At 42.2% G+C, this 27,282-nt stretch overlaps 2 protein-coding genes across 2 annotated transcripts in view; both read right to left on the minus strand.

The window, feature by feature from the left end:
* Nucleotides 1-21,291, minus strand: part of LOC101358792 (DNA-binding protein RFX2-like) — a 55,253-nt gene extending 33,962 nt beyond the window's left edge. The window contains exons 1-6 of the mRNA XM_023741387.1: nucleotides 20,405-21,291; nucleotides 19,598-20,159; nucleotides 19,197-19,338; nucleotides 6,281-6,393; nucleotides 3,897-3,983; nucleotides 350-429 (exon numbers count right to left, since the gene is read on the minus strand). Of these exons, the coding sequence (XP_023597155.1) occupies nucleotides 350-429; nucleotides 3,897-3,983; nucleotides 6,281-6,393; nucleotides 19,197-19,338; nucleotides 19,598-20,011 (836 nt within the window). The 5' untranslated portion in view covers nucleotides 20,012-20,159; nucleotides 20,405-21,291. The remainder of the gene's footprint in view (nucleotides 1-349; nucleotides 430-3,896; nucleotides 3,984-6,280; nucleotides 6,394-19,196; nucleotides 19,339-19,597; nucleotides 20,160-20,404) is intronic.
* On the minus strand, nucleotides 15,214-18,274 carry PGBD4 (piggyBac transposable element derived 4). Its single transcript, XM_023741414.1, has 2 exons — nucleotides 17,434-18,274; nucleotides 15,214-17,218 (listed from the first exon to the last, which is right to left on the minus strand). Exon 2 carries the CDS (start codon nucleotides 17,214-17,216, stop codon nucleotides 15,402-15,404), a length of 1,815 nt encoding a protein of 604 aa, XP_023597182.1. The 5' UTR covers nucleotides 17,217-17,218; nucleotides 17,434-18,274; the 3' UTR covers nucleotides 15,214-15,401.
* Nucleotides 21,292-27,282: the final 5,991 nt, after the last annotated feature.

The raw sequence follows: 27,282 nt of genomic DNA on the forward strand, positions 1-27,282 counted from the left end.
CTGGTTACATAAATCTATACCTGGGATAAAACCACATAGAACTAAGCCAGTACCAGTGGCCGTCAAGTCGTCTCCCACTCATGGTGACCTTATGTGTGTCAGAGTTGAACTGTGCTCCATAGGGTTTCCAATGGCTGATTTTTTGGAAATAGATTGCCAGGACTTTCTTCCAAGGCACCTCTGAGTGCACTCAAACCTTCAACCTTTCAGCAGCCAAGTGCATTAACCATTTGCACCACCAGGATGTACATCAAAAAGTATAAAGGAGAAGAATTTGTTCAAACACAGCCCGAAATATAAAGAAGTAGAAGAGTCATAAAACAAGGGGAGAGGGAAAAAGAACACATACACGGCTCCATTCGTGTAGACGGTGTCTCCCTCCTCCACGTACTGCACCTGGGCCCGGCAGACATGCTGCATGGACTGTACCTGCAACAACATCACACATTCTGTGTTACAGACACTTGTTTCCTCGTGACATCTTCCCAGATTATTCAAGCTGAAAATATCTTATGCTGCCCTTTATACATACTTACTAAGTACTAAGTTAGTTTTTCCACCCGCAGTCAAGACTTCCAGAAAGAAACTAGGAGAGACAGTGTTGTTGTTGTGTGTCGTTGAGTTGATTCTGACTCATAGTGACCCTGTAAACAGAGTAGAGCTGCCCCATAGGGTTTTCTAGGCTGTAATCTTTACAGGAGCAGATCATCACGTCTTTCTCCTGTGCAGCCACTGGATAGGTTTGAACCGTTGACTTTTCGGTTAGCAACAAACATAGTAAAGACTACACATTCCACACAGAACAGCGAATGAGCCCGAGTCTTGCTGTTCCTGTTGCCATCCACGTGCCATTTCCATGAGCAAAGACTCATTTCCCCTGCAGTGTATGAAGGAAGTGCGGTCAGGGCCCCTCATTTGCATAATGGGGCAGGAAATAGAATGATGGCTCCTGTACTAAGTGTGTCTAGCGGTCCAGAGAGTGGCAGGGGAAGAGCCAGCTGACAGCTGAGAGCAGTGAAGCTCAGAAGCTTCCCATGGCCTGCACCCTCCTCGTGGACTCCCGACAGTCACACCCCACAAGGCAAAGGGCCTGTAGCCCCTGGGGCAGAGAAGCCAATCTTGCTGGACAGGAAGCCCAGGCCAACCAGGCCCCTGGAGTATGAACCACTCCTGCTAGGGCAGAGAGGTAAAACTATTTTCCTCCACATGCCCCACCCCCAGGCTTCCCTTGGGGGGCCTTGGTGTCCCCTCCCTGGCAGAGGCAAGGATCCTCAGAGTCATACTTGGGGTGTGAAGGCCTGAGCAGAGGTGGAAGGCAGCCCGGTGCCTGGAGTGGGGTGATGGAAAGAGGAGGGCAAGGCGAAGAATCCCACACCCTCCCACTCGACACCATAGGAAAGTCAGCTGAACACCCTAGCAAATGACTCCAGGGATGCTGGCACTAGTGTTGGACGCCCAGCATTCTGTGTGCAGAACCTCAAAATCTCATAGCAGAGAAAATCTTTTTTTTACTATTTTATTTATTTTTGTTGTTGTTGAGAGTATACACAGCAAAATATACACCAATTCAACATTTTCTGTACAATTTAGTGACACTGATTACATTTTTCAAGTTGTGCAAACATTCTTGCCCTCCTTTTCCGAATTTTTCCTTCCCTATTTACATAAACTCACTGCCCCCTAAGCTTCCTGTCTAATCTTTCAAATTGCTGTTGTCACTTTAATCCCATATAGATAGTTCTTAAAAGAGCATAATGCTCAAGGTAGACACTTTTTACTAGTTAAGCTAAACTACTGTTTGGTTTTAAGAAGACTTCAGGGGATATTTTTGCTGTAAGGTTTAAAGATTATACCAGGACAATAATTTCAGGGGTTCAGCCAACTTTCATGGCTCCAGGAAGTCTGGAGTCCATGAGAATTTGAAATTCTGCTCTGCATTTTCCCCCTTTGGTCAGGATTCTTCTATAAAATCTTTGACCAAAATGTTCAGTAATGGTAGCCTGGCACCACGCAGTTCTTCTGGTCTTATGGCAAAGGAGGCAGTTGTTCACGGAGGAAATTAGCTACACATTCCATTTCCTCCTCCTATTCCTGACTCTCCTTTCAAGCAGAGGGAATCTTAATGGACAACCAACTCAGCTTAATTTTAGGGTAAGAAAATCAACGGCCAAAGCATTGACTATGCCAGGTCTCACCATGGCCATCCCTGAAAGCTGTTACTTGGGACTGCAGGACGGGGCTGATGTCCACCTGCTAGGGATACTCAGCCATGGTTTACACTTGCAAAAGGCACAATTCCCTGGAATAAGAAGCATCCCAGGAGAAAGTTCTAGAAATGCTGGGTAGTGTCCCCAGGGGAAGAAATCAAAGCCCAGGGGATCAAGTGACATACGGAGTCACCCAGCAGGTCAGAGACATCCCCAGAGAGAGAGAGCTGGAACAGGCCCAGCCCCCAAGGGTGGGGAAGCTTCTGGAGTCACACACTGGCCTGTCTCCCCTCCCTCAGTGATGTCACCAGGACAGATGTGTGCAGAAGTAAGACTTGGGCCCTGGCCTGAAGGCCTAGTTCCCTGCTGGGCCTGCCAGAGCCGAGCCTTTGCTCTCTGTAACTCCACAAATCTTCCCAGTTCTCATCGATGCAGTCACCAGAGAAGCGCCTTTAAACCTGCTACCAATCTAGGAAGAAGCCCCTTGAAGAGGGAGACCCATTCTCTGGTCTTGGACCGCTCTGTATGACACTTTTGGTTCCTTTTGGGCAGGAGCCTGGATTAATTTTAATACAGCATCTTACACAGCAGGGTTCCTCGAACTCTGGCCCACGAGCCAGTTTGTAAATAAAATTTTATTGGTACACTGCCACACTCACTCGTTATATCATCTGTAGCTGCTTTCACTGTACAACAGCAGAGTTGAGTGGTTGTGACGGAGACCGTCTGGCCTGAAAGGCCAAAACTATTTACTTTCTGGCCTTTTATAGAAAAGGTTTGTGGCCTGCTGTTATATATCACGCTAACGATATTTGAATTGATGGTTAGTGTTATTGTTCAGCAGGTTAGCTCGAGCTTTCAAGCTTTATTCTTCAGTAATTTAATTTCAGAGGAGGCACTCATCTGACGGTGCAATATTTGCTTGTGTGTGGGTTTGTCTCCCCAGGAGGCTCCTGTTCCTCCAATCTGGAAACCCTTGCTATCCATCTGTGCTTCTACCCAGTGCCACTAGTTGTCTGCTTGCTCTCTAAATGCTTGCGGAATTTATGAACAAATGGAAGATCGTCAGCTTTCTTGTCTTACTACAAAACTATCTGCAGCACAAGTTGATTTTGTTTTTGTTTCTTTTTGCATACCTGCCAGAAGAACCTTCTGGGCAAGGAACTGAAGATATCAAACAAAAAGGAACAGCAACAACAAAGAAGGATTTGTCTCCAAGAGATTATTCTGGATTGCTAAATGCTAGCTGCATTCCAATAAGAAGTCCAGGTGGACAATGGTTAAACGCTTGACTGCTAACTGAAAAGCTGGTGGTTTGAACCCACCCAGAAGCCCCACGGGAGAAAGACCGGGCAATCTGCTCCCATAAAGATTACAGCCAAGAAAACCCTATGGGGAAGAGTTGATAGGAAACTTAATGAATTTATGTTAATGGGGGTGGAACAATTCGGAAAAGGAGGGCAAGAATGGCTGCACAACTTGAAGAATGTAATCAATGTCACTGAAATATACATGTAGAAATTGTTGAACTGGTGTACGTTCTGCTGCGTATATTCTCAACAACAAAAAATAAAAAAAATAAAATACTAAAAAACCCACATACTCTGTCACACGGGATGGCTATGAGCCAGAATCAACTCCATAGCACCTAACAACCACCGAGCTCCAAGCCAGGTGTGCTGTTCTTACCTGCTGTGGCACCTGCTGCACTCTGGGGAAGGAAATCAGCTCCATCTGGGCCCCTCTGGTAGCAAAGCCTGCTGCCTGGACCAACACCTGCTAGAAGGGAAGGGACGAGAAGGACACTTACTGTGTCAGAGCTCATTCCGTAAACAGACATACATACATATATAGATAAATGGGAATATTAAGGATTTACATTAGTATACGATACTTCATCAGATCTCCAATTACAATATTTGTGTCCAATACTGTAGCTACTAGGTGTGTAGCCATTTGGCTATCTAAACTTAACTAAATTCAAATAAATTTTGAAATTCAGTTCCTTGCTTACACTGGCCACATTTCAAGTGCTCCAGAGTCCTGGGTGGCTGGGGCTCCTGTGTGAGCCAGAGCAGACACAGACCATTTCCACCACTGCCATGGAATGTTCTACGGACAGCATAGAGCTGAGTGATTATGCTGACGAGCAAAAGCCCACCACGGGACTGAGTAAGGGAGACCGCCTCTTTCTGGGAAGGAACTGGCCAGCCAGACCAAGCTCTTCCTGTGCAGAGAGCTTCGTGGGCCTGCAGGCGAGAGGGCTGGGACTGGTGGGGAAGGGCCGGCTCTCAGGGAGTTGGGTGAGGACTGGTGGGAAGGAGGCTCAGTGTGGGGAGCAGACATTGCCTGACTGGGGAAGTAGAGGTGGAGAGACAGGAAGGGCTGGTGGGGAAGCTGCCAGGGAGGGTGGGAGCTGGAAGCAACTACAGCAGGGATGGGAGCCTGGAAGGGCCTCCGCGAAGGGCTGCCTGGTGGGACCCTGGGTGGATGCGATGGCCTTGGCAAAGACATTGGGACCAGTCCTGCTGTGGCTGCTGGAGAGGGACATGGAGCCCACTCAGGCTCAGGAGGTATCCGAGAGGGTTTTGGGAGAAGGACCCAGGGAGCAGCAGGTGGGAAGGCTGAAGTGGCCAAGTTCAGTAAGGCCAGGACTTGCTGGCAAGAAGACTGAGTCTGATCATTCGCTCCCGGCGCTCTCAGATGGACCTCCGAGATGCTCCACCACCACCTTGCCATATTTGAAAGAAATAAAAGCTAAAGTTGTATGACTGCACATTCTAAATTGAGTAAAGTGTAACCTGTTGCTGTCAAGTCAATTCTGACTCACGGCAAACTTATGTGTTACAGAGTAAAACTGCTCCATAGGGTTTTCTTGGCTGTAATATTTACGGAAGCAGATCGCCAGGCCTTTCCTTCATAGTGCTGCTGGGTGGGTTTGAACCACCAACCTTTAGGTTAAGTGTTGTTGTTGTCTGCCCTCCAATCCATTACAAGTCATAGTTACCCTACAGGACAGAGTGGAACTGCCCCATAGGGTTTCCTAGGCTGTAATGTTTATGAGAGCAGATGCTGGGTCTTTTCTCCCAAGCAGCCACTGGGGGGTTAGAACTGTCAACCTTTCGGTTAGCAGCCAAGCACCCTAACCATTGTCCAACCAGGGCTCTTTCTTTAGGTTAGTAGTCACGTGCAAACCTTTTCGCACTACCCAGAGATCTAAACTGGTTTCTCTGTATGCCTTTTTGCTTTTGCTGAACTATGTTTTAGTCCCTTTCATCATTTCTTTTCACTTCTCCTAATTTTTAGACTGCTGCTGGTGAGTTGACGGTGGTCACATGGTCACAGTGAGTCTCTGGAGACGTCTATGAGCTTCTAGTCTATTCCGCAGATTCTGTCTCAGATGGTCTTAGGTCACCTATTCTCTGCTTCTGTCTACTTCATGTTTTATTGTAACTCATGGTAGAAATCCAGAAGTAGAGAGAGCCTGAATGTGAAGATTCTCTATCTGCAAATATTAAAGAACATATTAATTCTAACGCTAGATTCAATTTTGTACCAAACACTAAGAATTCTAACTTATCTCTTGTCTTATCCGTAATGTATTTCTGGATTACAAGGCAATTTTCAAGGTATGAGAAAACTTCCATAAAAAGATAAGAATAAATGGAAAAATTTGGAAACAGATAGTGGCAGTGGTTGCACATAATGAAGATAATTAATGTCAATGAACTACACATGTAAAAAATACTGCAATGGCAAATGTTTTGTTATATTTTTATCACACACACACAAGATAAGCATAAACTAAGTTGGATTCAGGACAGCAGTTTCTTTTCCAGTTCAAATCATCTTTTCCTGGGTAGGACTTATTTAACAAATAATGAGAAAGCAAAATAATAAAGGCATGGCTACTTCAATAGCAACTGTCTTGGGGCTGATAATTCAGAAAAATTTAGAGCCCTCTCTCTACCGATTCCAGTATTTTTTAACACTGGAATGAGTGAGTCGGCACTGAGGCCAGACTGGATTTGCCCTGGAAGCACCTGGGTGGCAGGGCTAGGTGGTTCTGTTACCTGAGATGAGGCGGGAATGGGCTGGGCCACAGGTGCCGGGACTGCCATTGATGGATGTAAAGCCACAGAAGCTGCTGACTCAGATGCACCCTCTGAATTCTGCATGCTCAGCTCTAAAGGAAGGTGGAGAGAGACTGAGTGGGGCAGGGTTGAAAACATGAAGCTCAAAGAGGAAAATTCAAACAAGTAAAAAGATAGGCAAGTGCTAAACTAGTTGCCGTCAGTTCGATTCCGACTCATGGCGACCCCATGTGTGTCAGAGTAGAACTATGCTCCATTTTCAGTGGCTGTTTTTTTGGAAGTAGGTCACCAGGCCTTTCTTCCACGGCACCTCTGGGTAGGTATGAACATCCAACCTTTGAGTTAGCAGCTGAGTGCTTAACCATTTGCATCACCCAGGCAAGCACAAGTTACCAACATTCTTCAAATTTTACATGCAGAAACCCTGGTGAAACTGGGTAATTCAGAAGGGGTGAAAAGGTTCCACAATAGTTCATAGAAAAAGAGAGGGGGAGGGGGCAGAGAATGGGTTTCCAAATATAAAACAACAACAAAAAAGGCTCTGGAAGTGATCATCATCGCACAAATGCAGTCCTTCCTCAACAGAAAGCCAGGAACACCAGCCTTCCTCTTTTCCAGTCTGACCAGGTTAAACCATTCTGAAAGGCTTGCTCCATCGTTTACTTGTTTATCCAGCAAACTGAAAATTTTTGATGTATGCTTGCAGTTTGTGCTACCCCAAACTATAAGCGCATTCTCCTAGCACAGGGTTTTTCTCACTTGGCACTGATGACTTTTGAAGCTGGATTATTTTCTGGGGTGGGGGCATCCTATGCACTGTGGGGTGTTGAGCAGCATCCCTGGTCTCCACCCACTAGATGCCAGTAGCATCCCTGACCCCCAGTTGTCACAATCAAAAATGTCTTTAGATACTGTCAAATGTCTCCTGAGGGGCACAGTTGACCCTGGATAAAAACCACTGCCCTAGGGGGAAAAGATCTGGCATGGGGACACTACACATCTTATCCCTGGCTCAAAAGACATCCTCAGGAATTTCAGCAGGAAGTACGAACTGTGTCTCTTCATAGAGATCATCATCTATAAGAAAGTAGCAAAATATATTTTTTTGCTGTCAGACACATAAATCTTTCAAGCAGGTAGTAAACAAAAATTCTATACAAAAAGACTCAATTAGCATCAGCACAAAGTAGCAGATGACAGAAATTCATTCTATGAAAATAGTAAAGATTAAATAAGTAGCTGGTGACCTTGAGCATTTGAGCAACCAAAATTTACACATTATTTCCAAATGCACATGGAATATTCACTAAAATGGGCCATATTCTGGGCCATAAAACAAGTCTTCAATACATTTCAAAAGACTGAACTTTTACAAAGCATGTATATACTTTGATCACACTGAAATAAAATTGAGGATCAATAACATATCTAGAAAAAGCCCAAATATTTAGAAATTTAAAAACACACTTCTAAAATAACCCATAGGTCAAAGAATAAACAACAAAGGAAATCAGAAAATATCTTGAACTGATAATGAAGACATCATATATCAAAATTCGTGGGATGTAACTAAAGCAGTGCTTAGAGGGAAATGTATAGCTTTATGGCCTTATATCACAAAGACAGGTGTAAAAATTAATCATCTAAATTTTCCACCTTAAGAAGCTACAAAAAGATAAGCTAATTAAACTTAAATTAAGTTGTTTTTATATTGCTATGTGCAGTCGAGTTGTGCTGACTCATAGTGACCCTACTGGACAGAGTGGAACTGCCCCATAGGGTTTCCAAGGAGTGGCTAGTGGATACGAACTGCTGACCTTTTGGTTAGCGGCCAAGCTCTTAACCATTTAGCCACCAGGGCTCCAAATTAAGTAAAAGGAAGGAAATAATAAAGAACAAAATGAATGAAATAAAAAATAAGGAAAATGCCAAAAGTTGGTTTTTTAAAAAGATTGACAACCCTCTAGAAAGACTAATAACAAAGAAACAGAAAAAACACAAATTGCCAATATCACAAATGAAATGAAATACCACTACAGATCCTGCAGACATCAAAAAGATAATATGGAACTATTATGAACAATTTTAGCCAACAGATTCGGCAACTTAGATCAAATGAATGCTTTTCTGAAAAACGTAACATACTAAAACTCACACAAGATCAAATAGAAAATGTGAACTGCTACATATCCAAGAAAGAAATTGGACATACTATCAAAAACTTCCCTACAGAGAAAACTCCAGGCATAAAGAGTTTCACTGGTCAATTCACTGGTCACTGAAAAAAGAATATCACACAAATCTCATCAGAAAACAGAGGAGAAAGGAATACTTCACTGATTTTATGAGATCAGCAAAACCCGATAGCAAAACTTGATAAAGATACTACTAGAAAAGTATTTAGCTCAATACCATTCATGAACACACATTCAAAAGTTCTCTACAAAATATTAATAAATTAATAAAATGTTAATAAATCAAATCCAGCAATATGTAACCAGTATAACTCACACTTACACTGTCAATTGATTTTTGACAATGGTAGCACAAAGGAAAGTCTTTTCAACGAATGGTGCTGGGTCAACAGGAGGTTTATATAGAAAAAAAGGTTGACCCCTAGCTCATACCATGCACAAAAATTATTTCAAGTTAGACCATAAACCTACATATAAACGCTAAAAGTATAAAACGTCTAAGAGAAAACATAGGGGGGCAGGCAAAGGTTTGACAAAGTGCAGAAAGTAATAAACATAAAAGAAAAACTTCATAAATCAGATTTCATCAAAATTAAAAACTGCTGCTTATCAAAGGGCTTCATTAAGAAAGTGAATAGGCAAGTCACAGACTGGAAGAATCTGCAAAAAATAAATCTGATGAAGGACTTTTATCCAGAACATATAAAAAGCTCCTACAACTTAATGATAAAAAGACAAACAACTTAAAAGTGAGAATGAGCAAAAAAAACTCGAACAGGCATTTCACAAAGGAAGATATACAGATGCCCAAAAAAGCACACTGAGATGTGCTCAACATCATGAGGCAAATGAAAATTGAAACTACAATGAGCTACATCTAAACTCTCACTGTTGCTGTTGTGTGCCGTCTAGTTAATTCCAACGCATGGTGACCCCATGTGACAGAGTAGAACTGCCCCCTAAGGTTTCCTAGGCTCTAATTTTTTGGGGTTTTTTGTGTATTAGGTGAAATTTTACAGAGCATATTAGTTTTCCATTTGATAGTCTGTACATAGAGTGTTCCATGACACTGGTTTCATTCCCTACAATGTGTCAGCACTCTCCTCATTTCCACCCTAGATTCCCCATTTCCTTTCATCCTGATTTTCTATCCCTTCCTGCCTTCTCGTCTTTGTTTTTGGGCAAATGTTGCCTTTTGGGTTTTCTTTTGTTTTGTTTTTTTTAATTGTGCTTTAAGTCAAAGTTTACAATTCAAGTTAGTTTCTCATACAAAAATTTATACACACGTTGTTACGTGACCCTAGCTGTTCTCCCTATACTGTGACAGCACACTCCTCTTTTCCACCCGCTTTCCCGTGTCCGTTCAGCCAGCTCCTGACCCTCTCTGCCTTCTCATCTGGCCTCCAGACAGTAGCTGCCCATTTAGTCTCATGTATCTACTTGATCTAAGCAGCACAATCTTCACAAGTATCATTTTATGTCCCATAGTCAAGTCTAATCTTTGTCTGAGGAGTTGGCCTCAGGAATGGCTTTCGTTTTGGGCTAACGCAGAGTCCAGGGGACATGTCTTCCAGGGTCCCTCCAGGTTCAGTCAAATCATTAAGTCTGGTCTTTTTACTAGAATTTGAGTTCTACACCCCACTTTTCTCCTGCTCCATAAGGGACTCTCTGTTGTGTTCCCTGTCAGGGTGGTCATTGGTGGAAACCAGGCACCATCTAGTTCTTCTGGTCTCAGGCTGATGTGGAGTCTCTGGTTTATGTGGCCTTTTCTGTCTCTTGGGCTAATATTTTCCTTGTGTCTTTGGTGTTCTTCATTCTCCTTTGCTCCAGGTGAGTTGGGCCCAGTTGATGTATCTTAGATGGCTGCTTGCTAGCTTTTAAGATCCCAGACACCACTCATCAAAGTGGGATGCAGAACATTTTCTTAATAAACTTTGTTATGCCAATTGACCTAGATGACCCCTGCAAATGTTGCCTTTTGATCTCATATAATTGATTGTTTTAAGGAGCACATTCCTCTCAGGTGTTATTATTTTATGGGCCTATCTGTGGTTTGGCTGAAAGATGGTCTCCTGGAATGGCTTCAGTTCCAGTTCAGAAGGGTGTGTTAGGGTCATAGTCTCAGGGGTTCCTCTAGTCTCTGTCAGACCAATAAGTCTGGTTTTTTTTTTTGTGAGTTTGATTTTTCTCCCTCTCTGTCTGGGACCCTCTGTTATGATCCTAGTCAGAGCAGTTGGTAGTGGTAGCCAGGCACCATCTAATTCTTCTGGTCTCAGGATCACGTACACTGTGGTTCATGTGGTCCATTAGTCCTTTGGACTAATTGCTCCCTTGAGTCTTTGGCTTCCTTCACTCTCCTTTGCTCCGGATGGCAGGAGATCAATAGATGAATTTTAGATGACCATTCGAAAAGCTTTTAAGACTCCAGACAAAACTCACCAAAGTAGGATGCATAACTTTGTTGTTACAAACCATGTTGTGCAAATTGACATAGATGTTCCCTGAGTCTACAGTCCTTCACCTCTAGGCTGTAATCTTTATGGGAGCAGATCTCCAGGTCTTTTCTCCCATGGAGATGCTGGTGGGTTCAAACTATAGCAGCCAAGTACTTAACTACTATGCCACTAGTGGTCCTTGTCAAGGATTTCATTTTGCTTGGATCCATAATCTACACCCATGGAAGCAGCAGTCAAGAAATCAAATGAAGGATTGCACTGGGCAAATGTGCTGCCAAAAAACCTCTTTAAAGTATTGAAAAGCAAAGATGTCACCTTGAAGACTAAGGCGCACCTGACCCAAGCCATGGTGTTTTCGATCGCCTCATATGCAGGCGAAAGCTGGACAATGGATAAGGAAAACCGAGAACTGATGCCTTTGAATTGTAGTGTTGGCGAAGAATATTGAGTATACGACGGACTCTGACTCAATGGCACCTAACAACAACAACAACCCATTGTCATTGAATCGATTCTGACTCACAGCAACCCTACAGGATAGAGAACTGCCCCATAAGTTTTCCAAGGCTGCCATCTTTATGGAAGCAGACTGCCAAATCTTTCTCCCTTGGAGCAGCTGGCGGTTTAGAACCATCAACCTTTCAGTTAGCAGCCAAGCACTTACCCACTGCACCACCAGAGCTCTTTAAACACAAGAATGACTCAAATCAAAAAGCCTGGCAACACCAAATGTTGGTGAGCATACGGCGCAACCATAACTCACACATTGCAGGTGGGGATGTGAAAGTTGGAAAAAGGTCTGGCAGTTTTCTAGAAAGTCAAACCTACCCTTTAACTTCTACCACCCATCTGTCAGTTTGCTGTACTGTGGTGGCTTGCGTGTTACTGTGATGCTGGAAGCTATGCCACTGGTATTTCAAATACCAGCAGGGTCACCTATGGTGGACAGGTTTCAGCAGAGCTTCCAGATTCAGACAGACTAGGAAGAAAGGCCTAGCAAACTACTTCTGAAAGTTAGCCAGTGAAGGTACTTTGGATCACAAGAGAATATTGTCCAATATTGTGCTGGAAGATGAGCCTCCTAGATTGAAAGGCAATTAAAATACACAGTGGCTGCAACAATGAACTTGAGCATATGAATGATCATGAAGATGGCACATGACTAGACAACATTTTGTTATGTTGTATATGGGTGTCTTAGTTATCTAGTGCTGTTATAACAGAAATATCACAAGTGGATGGCTTTAACAAACAAAAATTTATTCTCTCACAGTCTAGAAGGCTAGAAGTTCAAATTCAGGACACCAGCTCCAGGGAAATGCTTTCTCTCTCTGTTGGCTCTAGAAGGTCCTTGTCATCAATCTTCCCCTGGCTAGGAGCTTCTCGGTGCAGGGACCCCAGGTCAAAAGGATGTGCTCCACTCCTGGCTCTTCTTGCTTGGTGGTAATGAGGTCCCTGTCCTCTCTGCTTGCTTCTCTCTTTTATACCTCAAAAGAGATTGACTCAAGATGCAACCTAATCCTGTATATTGTATCCTACCTCATTAACATAACAGCCTCTAATCCTGCCTCATTAACATCATAGAGGTTAGGATTTACAACACATAGGATAATCAGATCACAAAATGGATGACAACCACACAGTACTGGGAATCATAGCCTTGCCAAGTTGACACACATTTCGGGGGGACACAACTCAAACCATAACAATGGAGCTGCCTTTAATGCAGAATTCTTCTCCTAGATATTTTTTGTTGTTAGTTGCCCTTGTGTTGATTCCAACTCATGGTTACCTCTCCTCATGGCGATCACGTGTGCAGAGTAGAGCTGACCGCCACATGCTTTTCTTGGCTGTGACCTTTCAGAAACAGAAATGCTAGGCCTGTCTTCTGAGGCAACTCTGGGTGGGCTGGAATGACTAACCTTTCAGCTAGTAGAGTGCTTAATCATTTAGGCCACCCAGGGACAACTCCTAGGTATTTATCCAAGAGAAATAAAAACATATGTCCTCAAAAAGCTTTTAGAAGCATATTCATAGCAGCTTTATTCACAATAGCAAAAAAGTTTACTAACCCAAATGTTCATCATCAGGAAAATGGATAAGAAATTGTGGTGTATTCATACAACGGAATGTTGTTGTTGTTGTTAGGTGCCCTCAAGTTGATTCCAACTCATAATGACCCTATATGACAGAACAGAACTGCCCTGTAGGGTTTTCTAGGCTGTAATCTTTACAGAAGCAGACCACCAGGTCTTTCTCCCTTGGAGTCGTTGGGTGGGTTCAAACCACCAACCTTTTGGTTAGCATCCAAGCACTTAACTGTTGTGTCAAATACTGTTTATCAGCAGGAAGGAATGGATACTGCCACACTGAACAACATGGATGAATCTCAGAATCACTGTGCTGAGTCAAAGAAGCTGGATCCAAGAGAGTTCATAATGTAGAACAGACAAAGCTAATCTCAGGTTTAAAAAAAAAAAGAACTATGGTGGAGATCAACTAGGAAGGAACATGAAAGACTTTCTAAGGAGATAGGCACATATCTAGGATGACAGGGTATGGGTTCATGGTGCATCCATTTGTCAAAATGAGACAGCTAAGATTTGCACATTTAGTGTATGCAAATTTTACCTCCCAAAACTGTAAAAATATAAAAATCAAGTTGGGGTTGGGAAATGGGTAGGTATAGATGGTACAAGAATGGCAGAATGCTGGTAATTGTTGAGGCTGGGTAATGGCTACACAAGGAAGTTCATTAAACTGTTGTGTTCATACATGTTTAAAATTTCTATAATACAAAGTTAACCTATAACCAGCTACTGTCAACTCCAACTCATGAAAATCCCATGTGTGTCAGAGTAGACTGTGCTCCACAGGGCTTTCAATGGCTGAGTTTTTGAAATTAGATCGCAAGACTGTTCTTTTGAGGCTCCTTTGGATGGACTCGAACCACCAAGCTTTCAGTTAGCAGCCAAGTGTGTTAACTGTTTGCACCCCTCAGGGACTCCAACAAAAAGTTAAACAAACAAACAAAAAGAACTACCTAGCAATTAGTGTTCAGCCAAAAATAATAAGTAGGAACACATTTTATCACTGGTCTTCGAGATACATACACAAGCTCACCACACTAACAGCACTTAGAGAGTAAGCAGTTCAGGGTAGTTCTTCTATAAGGGGAGAGGCTGGATCCTGAGTCTATTGACTATTTCACGATGCTAAATATGTTGAATTAGGTCTTTTATTCTGTGTTATATCCTTCATACATATTTGGTACTGAAAATACCCTTTCTTTTATCAAATGATGGTGGTAGAAGATGGTTGTTGTTCTATTCACGTTCTTATAAAATAAAGTTGGCAACTCTGTAACTGTCATCTAAAATTCTCCTTTAAAAATATCCTCCAGGTCCACGAAATCCAGAGTCTGGAAACCACTATTTCAAGTGTGATTATAAAAAGAGGAGCAAAATATTCTTTGCAAGAGGGTTTGACACCAACTAACTTAGTGTAAACTCTCAGTGCTTTGATTTCTTCATCTACAAAATCAATATAATAATAGTACCCACCTTCACTGGGTTGCTGTGAGGATTAGACATTACACGTACTTAGAAAAATGCCTGGCACATAGGAAGTGCTAGCTAGCTATCATTATTTTAACTACTGTTATGTTCACTTGTATTATTTCAAGTTGAGCCACATTCCATCTATCATTGGTAGTAACACGTACAATTCCTTTCAGAGAGGCTCTTTTGTACAAAATCACAAATTAAGGGTGAATCTTAAAGTTAAAACACTGTACTATGATCCAAAAACTCAGAGCATGAATAGGACAACTTAAAGTCACATGCCTCCAAGTAAACTTTATAAAAACTTTGCTGCCATGTGGGGCCAAGTTTGTATAAGTGAGATCTCAAAAAGGTAAGCACTGATACAGTGAAAAAGGATTAATGTTGTTTACTTATATAGAGTTAAGAATAAAAGACAGTCAACGGACAAAATAAGCAGCAATTTTGAGTAGAAGTAATATTTCAGGGAGAGGAATGGAAGAACAGGTATTACCAGCATTAACTAGTACCTGGTATCAAATTCTTTCTGCCTATTACAAACAACGATTGAAAAAGAGAGTAGCTGCTGAGGCTGCTTATGTACAACCAAACACCTCATTGGATTTGGTGCCTTGGTTTGGAGGTTTAGGGTCATGGTTTCATGGGACATCCCAATTAACTGGCCTTAGAACCCTTTCAAGACCCAATTAACTTTTCCTTTTAAAATTTTTTAGATACTATGTGTTTTCAGTAATGGAAGACATGCTGAATTAAGGAGTTCTTAATTTATGTGACGAAATACGGATTTCGATACATATTTTGTGGGGCACATATGTCCCAGAAAATTCCAGAAGTAGGAAATATTGGCACTATGAGGCAAGGATGAGATCGTTTTATCTTAGCAATTTTATTTTTTTTCGTGAAACTTTTCAAAACATGGGCCAATACACAAAGGCACCTGGCACTGCTTACACATAACTCTTGTTCTAGTCTCCTTTTTCCTGGTACTGCATTCTCTGCATCGCCTTCTAGATCCTTTGACAGGAAAATGCTTTCCAACCTGCTGCAGTCGTACCTCATCTGGCACTCCGGTTACTCCTCGCTTGACCCACGCCATAAACGAGGGTCTTCCTCTTTTCTTTCTTTTCTGGCCCACAGTAAGCTGCCTGCTGAGAGCGAGCCTGAAGGACAGTTGGTTACATCTGCCCCCGTGGTTACAGTTCCACATTATAAAACTGTTCACAATGGCAAGGTCAATAAGAAAATGCAGCAACCGATGCCACCATTTGCGAGAGCGTCTTCCAATTGCATACCTTTCGCGTCTCTGGTCAAAGCGGTCCACTCCTCCCATAATGGCATTGTATTCTGCAACTGCTCTTGGGCAAGGGATTTGTGAAGAGGAACCATCTTTGTTCTTTCTTTTGACAACAGTGATATCCTTTGGATTGTGGAATGTTGACAAAACTGTCACAGGTTTATTGTCCTGCCACTTTACTGCTGACACGCACCCTTTCGTACGAAACTTAAATTCTCCGCGTTGTAAACCATCTTTCCTCCTCAGCATGTCTGGTAGCCCCTTTCTAGTTGCTCGCACTGTGCCAACAGCATACAGTCCCCTTTCGTTCATGCTTTTCATCAAGTGATAGGATGTAAAAAAATTGTTGAAGGAAATAAGCCTATGAGAATGGTACCATGAATGACATAGTCCAAGTACAACACTCTCACCAACGGAGAGAGACGAATTGTGGTCTACACCTTTTTTTCCACAGTAGATATCAAACTGAGTCACAAAGCCAGTTTGTGAGTCAGCCAAGCACCAAACTTTGTACCCCTGCTTAACAGGCTTTATGGGCATGTATTGTTTTATTGATGAATGGCCCTTGAATGGTACCATGCTTTCATCAACTGCCATGACACTTGATGGCACATACACCTCCTTTAGGCGGCTATTAAGAGCATTGATAATTGGGCGCAATTTGTGAAGCCAGTCGTAGCCAGGTTCTCCTTTGGGCACGGCTTTTGAATTGTCATTGCAGTGTATGTTCTCGGTCAGTTTCTTGAATCTAGCTTTAGTCATAAGTTCTGGAACCGAAGCAACACCCAGGCTAGGGTCACTGGACCAATAATGCCTGAGCTCTGGCAAGACGTGTATACCCATCACTATGTGCACAGCAATGTATGCCTTTATTTCCTCTACGGTTGTAGGCTGCCAGTTTTGTGTTGACCTTCTAATCTCCTGCCCTCTAGATCGTGTGGTGCGTTCCTGGGTTGCATAAAGATTCGTTTGGTTCTTTATAGTTTCCAACATCTCCTCCGTAAATACAGACAAAAAATAATCTACTTCTGTGTCTGTATGGGCCAAGTCCGGGTAAACTTGGGCATGTTGCTGAAGTGAGGCAGTTAGATTTTCAAAGTATGAGACATCCTCGCACCATTCCCCTTCACTTCCTTCCCTTTCATCATGGGCATCATCATCTGCTTCATCCCCTTCCTCTGCTACATCGACTTCTTCCTCATTCTCAACTACCATGTCAGTGTTGTTGTCCCTACCTTCAGAATGTGCTGCAGATTGCTCAAGACTGGTAAGGTCCTCCAAGGCATCCTCGTCACTGTCCTCCTCTGAGGCATCCTCATCACTCTCCTCCTCTGAGGCATCCTCATTGTCGGGTAGAGAAAAGAAATACTCTAGAATTTCTTCGGTGGTTCTAAATCTCTTCGCCATTTCTAAAACAGAGGGATGTTTCAGAAAAACATAATTGTTGGTTCTGCAAAACTAGGAGAATACCTATAGCATACCTCCAAACAAGCACGAGACTATACAAGGCAAGCAAATTGCCTAATTCAAGCATCCTGCACAAGTAGATAAAACCATAGGAATTTGTGCCTGTGGAAAATCACCACTACAATGAATTCTTTCTTACTGCAAAAATAGTACTTACAGTTCAGAAACAAGGAGAGCAGTCCTGGAAGATTGCAAGACAACAACTGACAGCTGATCAGGGATGCCGCAACACGTACATGCAATCAGTGGCGCCTGAGAATGAATAGCGCCTAAGAATAACGTACAGGAATTTGTGTCTGTGGAAAATCACCACTACAATGAATTCTTTCTTACTAATAGTACTTACAGCTCAGAAACAAGAAGAGCAGTCCTGGAAGATTGCAAGACAACAACTGACAGCTGATCAGGGATGCCACCGCACCTGAGAATGAATGGGGCCTAAGAACAACCTATTCTCATACGAAGTACATTCTCCCAAGAAGTACATTCTCCCAAGCACACAGGAACCAGGAAATGTACTTATGAGGCTTATTTCCCAGTAAAAAAACCAAAAGACAAAATTTTTGCAAAGCCATACCTCCAGGATACAACACCGAAAACAATACTTCTTTAACATAGTAATTTGGTACCAACACCCATTTCTTTAGTTTCACGCAGTTAAACAGGTCCCTACTTGGTGGCAGTATGCACTGAAATCAGGAAAACAGTTTCCCAAAAAACCTGAGAACCTGAAAATGTTTGGGGCACATTGTGTCCTAAGAATTATGAAAAGTGCTTCTTCTGTTCTACCTCCTAATTTGTTGTGTAGTGCCTAGGGTTTTAAAAGCTCCAAGGCATGACAATTGGTCTCTACTGCCTGGAGCAATAGAGGAAGAGAGTCAATAATAGGAAGAGGAAACGGAATGTGTGGCTAATTGCCTCCATGAACAACTGCCTCCTTTGCCATGAGACCAATAGAAGTGGATGGCGTCTGGCTACCATTACTAGACATTTTTACCAAAGATTCTACAGAAGAATCCTGATCAAAAGCGGAAAAATGCAGAACAGAATTTCAAATTCTCATAGACTCCAGACTTTCTGGAACCATGGAAGTTGGAAAATCTTCAAACCTTAAACCAAAAATATCCCCTGAAGTCTTCTTAAAACCAAACAATAGTTTAGCTTAATTAGTAAGGAATATCTGCCGCGAGCACGTGCTCTTCCAAGATCTCTCTATACGGGATCAAGTTAGAAAAATTACGGGGCAGTGAGTTTATGTTACTGGGGGAAGAACAGTTCAAAAAAGGAGGGTGAGAATGGTTGCACAACTCAAAGAATGTAATCAATGTCACTGAATTGTACATGCTGAAACAGCTGAATTGGTGTATGTTTTGCTATGTATATTCTCAACAACAAAAAATAATAAATTGTTTAAAAAAATTTTTTTTTCTGCCTGGTTTTCTCCTGGAGGCTTCTTGTTATTAGTTGCCATGGGGTAGGCTTCAACTAATGGAGACCTCATGTGTGCAGATTAAGTGCTCCATAGGGTGTTCAAGGCTATGACCTTTCAGAAGCAGATCGCCAGGCATGTCTTCCGAGGTACCTCTGGATGGGTTCAAACAATAAACTTTCCTCTAGTAGTCAAGCACTTAACCATTTGTGACACCCGGGGACTCCTACTGGGAGAATGGAATCATGAAATTGAACACCTTCCAGTCAAAGTGGAGACCTGTGGCTCCTACTATCTTATGATTGGAAAGAAGGATAGATTTATATGCTTCTGTGAAACATCTACAGCAAGAGTCAGGAATCCACACTTCCTTTACCCTTTGTAAAATCACATAAACCACAATTCTAAATACTGCTTTGGTTCTCAAGGTCAGCTAAAGGAACATCTCTATTCTCCTCTCACTGTACACTAGACTGAATCTTGCTCCTTACCATTGTCTTGTAAGGGGTGGTTGGATTGTGAAGATTCATTTTTTAACTGGTTTGCCAAGGGCAACTTTAAATATGGTGACTCCTGTGCTGTTTCCATAGGTTCCGTCTCCTTCAAAGGCATTTCCTGTGAGCTAACAGGAACCTAGGAAAAAATGAGTACAGATGGGTTCTTGAGGGCATTAATATGGGAACCAGAGCTAAGACAATCCATGAAAATACCAAAAAGGAAAAAAAAAACTTATCCATATCCAAACATAAAGACAAATCAGAAGTAAGTAGCTCTAGACTTGAGGAGAGAAAACGGCAATTTGCCTCCTCCCCAACTGCTGGACAAATGCCTCCCCCGCAGAACAGAGATCCAAATCCCTTTCCCTCAGTATACCTCACATTCTCTCTCCCACCTGCTCTCCTGGCTCATCCAGCTCTCTCTCTAAATCCTCCAGCACAGTCACTGCCTCCTCCCCGCTCTCTGGATGCTGCTCCCGCACCCAGCTCTGCAGCTCTCTGGGCAGGATGGTCAGGAACTGCTCCAGCACCAGCAGCTCCAGGATCTGCTCCTTGCTGTGCATCTCGGGCTGCAGCCATTGTCGGCAGAGCTCCCGGAGCTGGCTCAGGGCCTCTCGGGGCCCAGGTGTCTCTTGATAACAAAAGTGCCTGAACCGCTGGCGAAAAATCTCCCTGGTATGGGTTTCTTTCCTTTGAAAGCTGGATTCTTGTCTCCAAATATGTTCATCTTCCTCCACCTTCACGATCTGAAGCCCCACAGGCTCCTGTGTAACTTGGAGGGACAACTCTGCAGCTTCTCTTGGCTTCATGGTCTGCTGGGTTGAAACAACCCCCTCAAAAAAAGGTATTAAGCATTCTCGGTTGAGATATTCCCTCTGAGGTTCCTTTCAGGGTGGAAAGGAAATAGGCAATTCTTCTATGATGAGCAGGACAACCTAGATGGCAGACACATTCTGACTTAAGAAACAACATAAGGAATCTCTATTAGAAAAGCTCTAAGAGACAATACATCACAAATCCAAATAAATTCCCATATAAAGATTTTTGCTTTTCCTGCTTCCCAAAGTTGCCCCCTCCTCTGCAATTCCATAGCATTTGTTCATCTCCTTCATGGTACTTAGCAAGTGATGCTGGAATCATTGGCTTTTATATCTATCTCCACCACAGGAGCTGTCTTCTCCCTTTTTATACAAAAATCTCACCTTCATATAGTGCTTTATAGTGCAGTTTACAAAGTGCTTTCACAAACATTATTTTCTTTATGTCACAATAAAACAGCAGGATAAGAGCTAAAAAGAGCCAAATAATCTATCATCCCAAATAACTCTGGGGTACCAAAAAAGAACAGGAGAATCTTCTCTTGTTTAAACCTAGAGAGGAACCGAAGTAACCTTGGTTTTTGGAGGCTGGGCTGGCTCAGGGGCTGTGACACACCGTCCGAGGCCCTGCGGAAAAAGCGCAGGCCAGATGATAAGGTGGGTGGTCCGCAAGAACACGGGTCTGGCTAGCGCCGAGAACCACCCCGGAGTCCACGATTTGAAACATCCGGGGGCGCCAGCCCGGAAAAGTGGACGCCAACTCTCGCCAAAATCAGCCTGCTCAGCCGCTCCCTCCGAGGAGCCCAGGAACCACCTACCCCCTGACTGGCTAGGTCTCCGACACCGCCACTCCAGCCAGCGAATCCGATGTTCTCACCAGGAACTCCAAGTGGGTGAGGGGGAACTAAAAATTAACTTCTAACTGACCGTAAAGAAGCCGATCGCCGAACCAGCCCAGCCTACAAAAGCCTAGGTTACTTCCGGATCCTCTCTAGGACGCTGGGAGGTCTCGCCTTCTCAGTGGTTCCCCAGCCTTTTGTTTTCTGCGTGAAGAGAGTACTAAAATCGCCAAAAACTCTCAAACTGACCTACAGAGTTAACCGACTCTTTGCTTCTCCCGTTGTCAGGATCAAACTCCCCTCTCCAAAGAGTTTCTTCAGCTCAACAACTACATCCTATATGTTATCACTAATCCCAATCTTGAATTCTTTCAATTGATACAGGCTATAGGTATAGATTCTATGGACAAAATATTGAACGACCCAGGAAACATCAAAAGCAGATGGAAGGAATACACACTCACGGTACCAAAAAGAATTGGTCAACGTTCAACCATTTCAGGAGGCAGGACATGATCAAGAATCGATGGTATTGAAGGAAGAAATCCAATGTGCACTGAAGGCATTGGCGAAAAACAAGTCTCCAGGAATTGACGGAATACCAATTGAGATGATTCAACAAATTGGTACAATCTTAGAATCGTTCGTTCGTCTATGCCTAGAAATTTAGAAGACAGCTACCTGACCAACTGACTGGAAGAGATCCATATTTGTGCCAATTCCAAAGAAAGATGATCCAACCAAATGTGGAAATTATTGAACAATATCATTAATACCACACACAAAAATTTTGCTGAAAATAATTCAAAAACGGTTGCAGCAGTACATTAACAGGGAACTGCCAGAAATTCAGACCAGATTCAGAAGAGGACAAGGAACGAGGGATGTCATTGCTGATGTCAGAAGATCTTGGCTGAAAGCAGAGACTACTAGAACGATGTTTACCTGTGTTTTATTGACTATGCAAAGGCATTTGACTGTGTGGATCATAACTAATTATGGATACTGTTTCGAAGAACGGGAATTCCAGAACACTTAATTGTGCTTGTAAGGAATCTGTACATAGACCAAGACGCAGTTGTTGGAACAGAACAAGGGGCTATTGTGTAGTTTAAAACAGGAACGATGTGTGTCAGGGTTGTATCCTTTCACCATACTTATTCAGTCTGTAGGCTGAGCAAATAATCCGAGAAACTAGACTACATGAAGAAGAATGGGCATCAGGACTGGAGAAAGACTCATTAACAACCTGTGATATGCAGATGACACAGCCTTGCTTGCTGAAAGTGAAAAGGACTTGAACCACTTATTAATGAAGATCAAAGACTACAGCCTTCAGTATGGATTACACCTGAACATAAAGAAAACAAAAATCCTCACATCAATATGTAACATCATGATAAATGGAGAAAAGATTGAAGTTGTCAAGGATTTCATTTTACTTGGATCCACAGTCAACACCCATAGAAGCAGCAGTCAAGAAATCAAACGGCATAGTGCATTGGCCAACTCTGCTGCAAAAGACCTCTTTAAAGAGTTAAAAAGCGAAGATCTCACCTTGAGGACTAAGATGTGCCTGACCCAAGCCATGGTGTTTTCTATTGCCTCATATGAATGCGAAAGCTGGACAATGCATAAGGAAGGCCAAAGCAGAATTGATGCCTTTGAATTATGGCGTTGGTGTAGAATACTGAATATACCAAGGGCTGCCAGAAGAACGAACAACTCTGTCTTAGAAGAAGTACAGCCAAAATGCACCTTAGAAGCAAGGATGACAAGACTTCATCTCGAGTACTTTGGACATATTATTAGGAGGGGCCAGTCCCTGGAGAAGGACATCATGCTTGATAAAGTAGAGGGTTATCGAAAGCGAGGAAGACCCTCAAGGAGATTATTGACACAGATGATTCTGAAGATGGAGAAGGACCAGGCAGTGTTACGTTTGCTATGAGTTGGAATCGGCACCACAGCAGTGGGTTTGGTTGGGTTTGGAATCTCCTCTAGAAGGAGCCCTCGTTGCTCAATGGTTAAGAACTTGGCTGCTAACCACAAAAATGGCAATTGGAACCCACCAGCCCCTCCTTGGGAGAAAGATGTGGCAGTCTGCTTCTGTAAAGATTGCAGCTTTGAAAACCCTATGAGGCAATTGGAAACAGATTTGGTTTGGAATCTTCCTTAGCTTCCTTTTCCACCACATCCTCTTAGCAAAGTCTTCACCAGTATTACTTTGAACTACTTTAGGTTCCCACTAGGACTTTGCCCATGCTGCTCCTTCTGATTCAGTCAGTCTTTCTCCTACCTCTACTCCTTTTCTGGCTTTCTCTTCCTTACACTGAAGTTTAGCTTAGATAGATAGCATCTCCACACCAAAACTTTCTCTGCTACCTCTTCTGGCACTTGCCATACTGTATTAGAATTTCCTGTTTCTTCTTGTTTAATCTTCTGCCCCAACTGTGTGTCCTTGAGGGCACTGTTTGCTTTGTTTCCTATTACAGCCCCTAGGGCAAGCACAGTACCTGGCTCAAACTAAGTATTCAAGAAATATTTCTCAACGAGTGAAGGAAAGAAATCAATCTCCTGAAGAAATTGGGGTTACTTCACTTCAGTGTCACTGGTACCTGAAAATATCAAAGAATAGCTTTTATCTCATGGGGTGTGAGCAGTTCAAGTTTGTGGTTAGGTAAGTAAAGCTCTGGCTGCAGAGCTAAACCAATTAAGGAAAAAGGAGTCAACTAGAGGAAATAAAATGAATTCATGCTCCCAAAGCAGTAGTCCTCAAACTGCAGCTGCACAGTAGAATAATCACTTGTGGAGCTTTTACAAAACCAGAGCCTCCAGAGCAAAATTTTAGAGAGTAGCAAAAAAAAAAAAAAAACAAGAAAAAAAAACAAAAAACCTCAGTAATGAAGGTAAATAACATTTTAATGAAATATTTTAAAAAATCAAGTGGGGCCCAGAGGCCAGCTGCCTGTTTTTGTAAACAAAGTTTTAACAGAATCAGGGCTGAGATTGGGGTGAGCTGAGTTATGCAAGCGCAAGGTCAGATGCTATCTTTATTTAAAATTTTGATATTTTTTTGATCATGGATTTTTTAAATTAATTTTGATTATTTTAAATATTACTTATCTTGATTACTGAGTTTATTTTATGCCCCCTTAAATTTTGAGCCTGAAGTGTGCCTGAATCCTGTAAAAAACACCAGTGCTCTGCCCTCAGTCCCATAGATTCTGATGTGTTGGTCTGCAGTGATGCCTGAGGGTCAACATTTTTTTAAAGCCCCCAGGTTTTTTTCTTTAACCTGCAGCCAAGATTCAGATCACTGTCCTAAAATTCAGCGCAGTTTTAGATCACTCAGCCAGGTAGCAAAGCAATTTTCATAGTGTGTAGAACATACTAGTTTCCAATTTTACTTCTTTTTTTCTTACAACTTTTCTTACAGTTATAAACATAAATACATTTAGCGTACTTTTAGCGCATTCACTTATATATCTGAATTTCTCAAAACTAGATGCACATTGGAAACAACTGAAGAGTTTTTAAAACTTGCTTATGCCCAGGCTGGACCGTATTTCAGACTAATTAAAGTGGGACACAGACATCTGTGTTTTTTAAAAGTTCTTCAGGTGATTTTAATGTGCAGCCAACGTGGAGAGCCAATTATTTAGACAAATATTTCTTTGACCAAGTGACCTTGAACAATTAACCTCTCTGGGGCTCAATTTTTTTCCATATGTAAACCGGTGGTAATTGTATTACCTTCTGTTGAGGAAACGTAATGGAAAACAAATCTACTCCCAACCCAGAAAACCTCACCACAAAAACAGAAGAGAATGAAAAGTTTTATTATTGAACACGTGTTAAACCAGAACATGAATGCATCACAGGTAATGTGATAATGAGATTGCTAAAACAGAAAGAAATCTTACTCTTTACATGTATAGTTAAGTGGATACAATTTATTATATTAATGTTTTCAAGATAAAATTGCTAATTTTCTCTCAGGGAACATCTAGCTCAATTGGCATAACACAGTTTATAAAGACAATGTTCTATATTCTACCTTGGTGAGTAGTGTCTGGAGTCTTAAAAGCCTGTGAGCAGCCATCTAAGATACTCCACTGGTCTCACCCCTTCGGGAGCAAGGGAGAATGAAGAGAACAAGATACAAGGAAAAGATTAGTCCAAAGGACTAATGGACCACAACTACCACGGCCTCCACCAGACTGAGTCCAGTACAGCTAGATGGTGCCTGGCTACCACCACTGACTGCTCTGACCGGGATCACAGTAGAGTCCTGGAAAGAGCTGGAAAAGGATGTAGAACAGAACTCTAACTCACAAAAAAAAAACGACCAGATTTACTGGCCTGACAGACTAGAGAAACCCCGAGAGTATGGCCCCCGGACACCCTTTTAGCTCAGTGGTGAAGCCCCTCCCGAAGTTCACCATTCAGCCAGGGATTGGACAGCCTCATAAAACAGAACAAGACTAATGAGGCACAGTAGTCCAGGGACAAGGACTAGAAGGCAGGAAGGGACAGGAAAGCTGATGATGGGGAACCCAAGGTGGAGAAGGGACAGTGTTGACATGTCATGGGGTTGTTAACCATTGTCATAGGGCAATATGTGTACTAACAGTTTAATGAGAAACTATTTGTTCTGCAAACCTTCATCTAAGGTACAAAAAATAAATAAATAAAGAATTATGTGAGATCAGATTGACAACAGCAACTCAAAAGGTTTGATGGGAAGCCTAGGAGGCAGTGAGTTGAAGATAATGGTGATGCAATAATTTAGAAAAGGATAGTGAGAATAGCAGCACAACTGGAAGAATGTAATCAATGTCACTGAATTGTACAAGTAGAAACTTTCGAAATGGTGTAACTTTGGCTATGTATATTTTCACCGGAAAAAAGGTCCTCAAGGTCGAGAAGGGAGAGTGTTGACATGTCATGGGGTTGTTAACTAATGTCATAAAACAATATGTGTACTGACTGTTTAATGAGAAACTATTTGTTCTGTAAACCTTCATCTAAAGTACAATAAATAAATTTTTTTAAAAAATTGCTAATTTTCTAGCAGCATTCGGGAAGAATAGCTGAAGTTATGGTAATCTCCTCCTACGAAACTGGGAGGCAGTGAGGGGATCTTCCTTGATGATTACATTTCAAAAGAAATGGCTTCCAGGTCCTTGAGAGACAGAGAAAGACTTTAAAAGTTTTCTAAAGTGATTGATGAAAGAAAAGGGGAGGCGATCTCTTCCTTATTTTTAGTTTATATTTGCCCTTACATCCTGCAGATATGAATCTTCAATAACTGGCTTTAGACATTTAGTCTGAAGATCGAAGATTTATATTCTTCTCCTAAAAGATAAGGAAGTCTTGGAATGCCGTGTTCCTGAGACAACCAGTCACTTAACGAGGATATAAACTCCCCAAGGGCAAACCCATTAACCCGTTACCGTCGAGTCGATTCCGATTCATAGCGACCAAGGGCAAACATTTTTATTTTTTTTACTGCCATATCCCTGGGAAATGCATCCCTGGCACGTAAAGAGCACTCACTAAATATTTGTTGAATGAGCGGTTACTGGAAATACCCTAAATGTTCAGCAAAAAAGTGATTCAATAAGGTAGATATATTCATACTGTGGAATAATTGACAAATATTTCCTTTGTAAGGAAAAAGAATGTGTGCACATGGAAAGATTCCCCTATATTAAGTAAAAAAAAATGTGTCCGAGAACGATGTGTATAGGTGCATTTCTGTAAAAAATATGTGTGTATATAATGAATTATATATATTATATATACAACGAATGCAAAGAAAAGGAACTGTAAAGAAACTGTTGATAGTGCTTACTTTTAGGGAAGATATAGACTTTCACGAATTTTATTCTGTTCATTTGTGTGTGCCAGGAGTTTAAATGGTACTCAGTTTTGACTGAGACAAAATAATTACAAGCTGCCAACCTGAGTGTGAATGTGCATAACTTACAAAGGAAATGTGAACTAGTTCCATGATTTTGAGAAAGGAGGAAAGTATCTGTGTAGTTCTTTAGCGAGAGACAGCACTGTAGAGAGCCAGAGAGGTAAATGGGATTAGTGGGAAAGTGCTATACGAAGTATCCAGAGGAGACCCCAAGTGAGCCAAGCGTAGAAGCAGGCGAGGAGACCTCAGCCTGTCCCCCCTTTTCCCCTCCCGCACCATACGACAGCGAACTTCCCAAAGCCCAAGTCTCTCGGCTTCCATATATCTCGCGATGCAACAGAGAGCCTAACCGTTCTTTAACAAGCAACTTTGCTCTCCAAATCTCGCGGTTGTAAACAAATCTCGCGATGCTTCCGTTTTCAAAAATCTCTTTAGTTAGCCCCTGTGGACATTTTTTCATGTTTAAATTATAAATTGGAAGTTGTTCATATATA

This window comes from Trichechus manatus, unplaced genomic scaffold (genome assembly GCF_000243295.1).
Source record: "Trichechus manatus latirostris isolate Lorelei unplaced genomic scaffold, TriManLat1.0 scaffold00180, whole genome shotgun sequence".
NCBI lineage: Eukaryota > Metazoa > Chordata > Mammalia > Sirenia > Trichechidae > Trichechus > Trichechus manatus.